This window comes from Phyllobates terribilis, unplaced genomic scaffold (genome assembly GCF_046119375.1).
Source record: "Phyllobates terribilis strain yellow unplaced genomic scaffold, ASM4611937v1 Scaffold_1__5_contigs__length_1240528914, whole genome shotgun sequence".
NCBI classification, from domain to species: domain Eukaryota; kingdom Metazoa; phylum Chordata; class Amphibia; order Anura; family Dendrobatidae; genus Phyllobates; species Phyllobates terribilis.
The window spans coordinates 710,151,178-710,157,331 of record NW_027362761.1 but is presented as its reverse complement, the minus strand read 5'-3'; the positions used below and the strand labels follow the sequence as shown (position 1 = coordinate 710,157,331).

Genomic DNA, 6,154 nt, shown 5'->3' with positions numbered 1-6,154 from the left:
GCTCCGGCTCTGAGACCGTACTGAACCGGGCACATCAGCTGATTTATACAGCTGACATGTGCCCGCAACAGCCGCTGGTGGAATCGCGATTCACCCACAGCTGTTAACTAGTTAAATGCCGCTGTCAATCTCTGACAGCGGCATTTAACTCGCGCAAACTGGATGCGCGTCACTTTCACCGCCCATCGGTGACCCCGTCACATGATCGCGGGTCACCATTGGGTTGGCATGACAACCTAGGGTCTGCAGCAGACCCCTATGGTTGTCATGTCTAGATTGCTATGAGCGCCGCCCAGTGGTCGGCGCTCATAGCAAGTGAGCATTTCTGCTACATAGAGGTGATCTGCTCATCGCCTGTGTGTAACAGAAAAGATCAGATAAGTGCTGCTTCTAGTCTCCCATGGACACTATTGAAGCAAGCAGAGTGTAAAAAAATGTTTTTAAAAAAATAAAAAATATATAAAAGTTGAAATCACCCCCCTTTCAACCCATTCAAAGTAAAACAATTAAAAAAAAAACACATACACATATTTTGTATCGCCGCATTCAGAATGGCCTGATCTATCAATATAAAACAAGAATTAATCTGATGGGTAAACGGCGTAACGAGAAAAAAATTCTAAACGCCAGAATTACTTTTTTTAGTGCAATAACGGGTGATCAAAACATCAGATCTACCCCAAAATGGTATCAATAAAAATGTCAGCTCGGCGCGCAAAAAATAAGCCCTCACCAAGCCCCAGATCACGAAAAATAGAGACGCTAGAGGTCTCGGAAAATGGCGACATTTTTTTTTTTTTTTTAGCAAACTTTCGATTTTTTTTCACCACTTAAATAGAAAAGAACCCATACATGTTTGGTGTCTACGAACTCATAATGACCTGGAGAATAATAATGGCAGGACAGTTTTAGCATTCAGTGGATGTGGTTAAAAAAAAAAAATAAAATGGTGGTATTGCACTTTTTTTGCAATTTCACCGCACTTGGATTTTTTTCCCGTTTTCCAGTACACGATATGGTAAAACCAGTGATGTTCAAAAGTACAACTTTGCCCGCAAAAAATAAGCCCTCACACGGCCATATTGACCGAAAAATAAAAAGTTATGGCTTGGGGAGCAAAAAACGAAAACGCAAAAACGGAAAATGTCCCATGGGTAAAGGGGTTAAAGTTACTCTGGGAGTTGGGGGTGTGTTATTTTTTTTCTGGAACACCTTTGCACCAAATTTTGCAACTTTTTAAAAACTGACGAATCAGCCGAAAAACATCTGGGAATACCAAACCCTGTCCACAATGGCGAATAAAAACAAACAAGCAAACACATAAAATAGACTTGATAAATGAAGAATTAGGTGCAAATGAAAACTACTAAAAATAATAAAAAATATGCACAAATGCAATAATGAATCGGATCCAAAATGCTAACTGGCTTCTTTAATTCACATTCTGTTTTCAGCAAAGCCAAGTGTGTTCGCTATTTACCAAATTCACTTTCTGATTTTCCTGTGAGCCATGGACTTGGTGACTTTTTTGCTCATCTCTATTGGAAATATACTAAAAATATCAGATGTTTTAAAAAAAAAATTTAAAAGAAAACAAAGAGTGATGAGATGGGCAAGTTTCTCAGCATCATACCTGTTCATTTTTAAAGGCAGTAATATTCTTTTATGTTAGTGTTCCTCTTATTTTCTGCTGAACGATCTTGAGTGTCTCATGAAAAATCTTAGCTGCAAGTAATAACCTCACTCATTGTACGTGACCACAATGTAGACCTGAAACTTACAACAGCTAAAAGTTGTGATTAAGGAGTTAATAGTAGCTGACCTTCTGCTCCTCAGCCCTCCCCTGTGTAGACAGGTATAAAAGCCTCCCTTTGGGTTGTGAGCAGGTGAGAATTCTACCTTCATTTCTCTCTTCCTCTGCCAGCCATGGCTTCTGCTGATCTGAGAGATGAGCTGCTCTGCTCCATCTGTCTGAGCAATTATACAGATCCTGTAATGCTGAGATGTGGACACAACTTCTGCCGGGTCTGTATTGATCGTGTGCTGGATACGCTGAAGGAGTCTGGAGTTTATTCCTGTCCTGAATGCAGAGAAGAGTTTCGGGAACGGCCGGCACTGATTAGAAACATAGCTCTGCGTAAAATAATGGAGAATTTACTGTTCACTCAACCAACAAAAAGCGCGACCTGCTGCACTTACTGTGTGGACTCTCCTGAACTCGCTGTTAGATCCTGTCTACACTGTGAGGCTTCTCTGTGTGATAAACACCTGAGTGCTCACAACAAGTCACCAGAACACGTCTTATCTGATCCCAGCACTTCTCTGGAGAAAAGGAAATGTTCTGTCCATAAGGAACTTCTGAAGTATTATTGTACTCAGGATGCCATCTGTATCTGTGTGTCCTGCAGTTTAGCAGGAGAACATCGGGGACATCAGGTGGAGATGCTGGATGAGGCCTCCCAGAAGAAGAAGATGAAATTAATAAATATTCTCCAGAAACTGATCACAAAGAGAGAGGAGACCAAGGAAAGAGTTCGGAGTCTGAAGGAGCGCAGAAGAAAAGCTAAAGAAAAAGCGGCTGGAGAAGCCGAGAGAGTCGCTACCCTGTGTACAGACATCAGGAGACGGCTGGATGACCTGGAGAAGAAGGTCCTGAGTGAGATCTCCATGCAGGAAAAGGAAGAGTCGCTTTCACTGTCTGCTCTGATCCATGAACTGGAAATAAAGAAGGACGAGCTGTCCAGGAAGATGAGACCCATTGAGGAGTTGTATAACGTGACGGATCCACTGACTGTCTTACAGGAACCAGACATCGGTGACTTGTGTGATCCTGAGGAGAGCGGTGATGAGGACACAGGGGGACATGATAAACAGCCCCATGATGGAGATGATCTGGATGTGGCTGTGCTCTCAGACAGACTATACACATTATGTGACGTAATAACAGGTATAAGGAGCGGGATCTACGTGGAGGGTCCTGCAGACATATTACTGGATGTAAACACAGCTGCTAATACTGTTCTTATATCAGACGACCTGAAAACTGCAACCTTGACGGGAGAGAAGCAGAATCGTCCAGAAACAGCAGAGAGATTCCAGCATTATCAGGTGATCAGCAGGAGGGGATTTACCTCAGGACGACATTACTGGGATATGGAGGGCAGTGGGTCAGGGGGTTGGATGGTGGGGATGTGTTATCCCAGTATAGACAGGCGGGGGAAGCAGTCACTGATTGGAAATAATAACAAGTCCTGGAGTTTGTTATACATCCACAATCAGTATTTAGTGATCCATGACCGGAAAGAGATCCAGTTATCTGACAATATCTCCAGTGATCGGGTCAGGATATGTCTCGATTATGATGCCGGACAGCTGTCCTTTTATGAGCTCTGTGACCCCATTAGACACTTGCACACCTTCAATGTCACCTTCTCTGAGCCCCTTCATGCTGCATTGTATGTATGTGACGGTTCTATAAAGATATTAGGGAGAAGCAGAAACGTGATGAAGACCTAAGGATTATATTAGAGACTGTTGGATCATTTTGACAAAGTTGGTAATAAGAAGAGAGAGCTGCAGGTGATGATCCCTATATGACTGCTTTCCCTATGACAGGGGTGGATGATTCGCTGTCTAGGTACTTGGTGATTACCCTTCGTACAGCTGTATTTTGCAGACGATATTGGAAATTTGTGGAATGCTGTCAATGTGTGTCTCTGTATTCCCTGTGGACAATCCTTCCATGAGCCCTAGCCATTATTCCTAGTAATGCATCAGTACTAAACAAACTATGTTTGTATGAATTTACCCTTCTAAAACACAATTCAATTGAGCAGATTTTCCTGAAGTAAACCTGCATGAAAATCAGCAATGAAATTTGTATGTGTGTTTATGACAGATTTTGGGACAGGTATTGCAGCGGATTTCACTCATTTCATAATAATGAGTAAAAGCTGCTATAAAAATCTGTGACATTTTGATTTGATTCAGCTGCAAATTTTGTATGCTGTAGATTGCGATTGGTAATATACTGTTCGCTAACATTATTACTTTTTTTTTTTTTTGCCTATGTCAGACTGCATTGGTTATGTTGACTTTTTTTGCTCGTTATCGGAGATGGTGGTGTTGGTTTTTTTTTTTCCTGGGGGTCTGTACTTCTCTTCCCTATATGGTGTTGCCCAATTATAAACGCGAGAGAAGAATACGCCCCACTATAACTTAGAACAGAGATGTCATGTTTACACATTCAGTATTTTATATTAGTATTTATAAGCCAAAACCAGGAGTGGGCGATAAATCCAGAAGTGGTGACGTGTTTCTATTATACTTTTCCTCTGATTGTTCCACTCCTGGTTTTGGCTAATAAATACTGAGGTAAAATACTGAAAGTGTGAATGTGGACTGAGACATATGAGACAGCCTGATCTCACTGACAAGTGATTCCAAGTTGCTGTGAGTGGAGCACAACACACATGTGATTACTGACCCCTTTGAGCTTTCATCTCCTGGCAGTCCCCCCTCCATGGACAGAACTGCTTAGTTTAGCTGTGTCACATTACAAAACCTTCTATCAACTCTCCTCTCATAGCCAGCTCAGCTGTACTGAGCCTCTCCCAGGATATGAAAGCTCAAAGGTGTCAGTAAACAAAGGTGTGTATCAGTAAATAAAGGTGTGTATTGTGCTCACAGTAGCTTGTAATTGCTCTGCAGTGAGGACAGGCTGTTTGTCATTAATCTTGCAGCAGAGCATCCCGTTTTAAGCTATGATGGGGGCATGTTTTTCTCTCTCCTGGGTGTTGCTGCCTGATTATAATTGGGCAACTTCATACATGGGCGGGGGAGAGTACAAGCTCCTGGTGAAAATTCTGTTATAATGCCCACTTGAATTTAGCAAAGGTTAACTTATTTTCCAAATACTTCGATTGCTAATATCTCTGCAACGGAGAGGCGAAAGGAAAAAAAAAATTGAGAAAACTGAAACCTTTTATTCTGCTCTGCAGCCACTGTAGCATCGTACAACCAGTTCTATATGAAATATTTGGTGAAAGGTCTTCATTGACGTCAGATTGCATATTCTTCTTATCAGAGAATTAATGTTTTGATAATGATCCAATCACATGAAACATGCATTTTTAATGCCAATTTGTATCACTTTTGGGGACAACGGATCTGTGTATGTAACTACTGAATATTTTGGGGTGTTAATTAAAATTTAAGAACATAAAGTGCTCCTGTGTGTTTTTTGTATGTATATGTGTTTCATTGTACATTTATATTGTTCCTCTTTGCACACTTTTGATTATACAACCTGTAGTTGCAGCCTTCCTCTTCTACCCGGCGCCGATCTTTCCCGGTTCGGAGCGATCACTGACCGCTCCTGCTAGCGATTCTGCGGCTTTCACTGACATTGCTTCGACAGAGCAACTTCTTCTCTGTACAGAAACTCTCTGCCGGCTCTGCTTCATTTAACCAGTTCACCCCATGGACGAGTTTTCGTTTTTACCTCACCTTCTTCCAAGAGCCATAACTCTTTTATTTTTACAACAGTATAGCCATATGAGAGTTTGTCTTTTGTGGGACGAGTTGTACTTTTGAAAGACACCATTGATTTTACCACATAGTGTACTGGAAAACGGGAGAAAAGCGGGAAGTGTGGTGAAATTGCAAAAAAGTGCAATTTCACAATTTTTTTTTTTTTTTTTTTTTTTTATTTACCCTGTTCACTATATGGTAAAACTGACCTGGTAATATGAGACTGCTTCCAATGACATACCCGTAAAAAGGCTTTGTTAAACTGAAAAAAAAACTATGTTGGGTGAACGAACGGCCACAGCTTTATTTCTTCCTTATGTAATTAAATTACCATAAGGCTGTGTGCCCACGATGCAGATTTAATGCGTTTCCGTGGCGGAAACGCATTAAAATCGCTTGTTAAGATGTCTGCCATGTTTCCCAATGATAATCCGCATGTGCTCAGCACATGCTGCGGAAATTTCCGCAGCACAACCAATTTGGGTGCGATTTTGCGGCGAAATCACGCCCATTGACTTGCATTGAACCGCATAGTATCCACATGTATACATGCGGATATTCGGTTTAATGCACTTATGGTACCTGGGTTGGGAGAAAAGAAGACTCTCATCCGACCCGGGTA

At 41.5% G+C, this 6,154-nt stretch overlaps 1 protein-coding gene across 1 annotated transcript; it reads left to right on the top strand.

Annotated features, from left to right (window-relative positions):
* The first annotated feature begins 1,867 nt into the window (after positions 1 to 1,867).
* LOC141170337 (E3 ubiquitin/ISG15 ligase TRIM25-like) lies at positions 1,868 to 4,117 on the top strand. Its single transcript, XM_073655152.1, has one exon. The coding sequence runs from the start codon at positions 1,927 to 1,929 to the stop codon at positions 3,514 to 3,516; it is 1,590 nt and encodes a 529-aa protein (XP_073511253.1). The 5' UTR covers positions 1,868 to 1,926; the 3' UTR covers positions 3,517 to 4,117.
* The last annotated feature ends 2,037 nt before the right edge of the window (positions 4,118 to 6,154 follow it).

What these genes read in the sequence shown, in the direction of transcription:
- LOC141170337 (XM_073655152.1), top strand. Translation starts at nt 1,927, where the DNA reads ATGGCTTCTGCTGATCTGAGAGATGAGCTGCTCTGCTCCATCTGTCTG.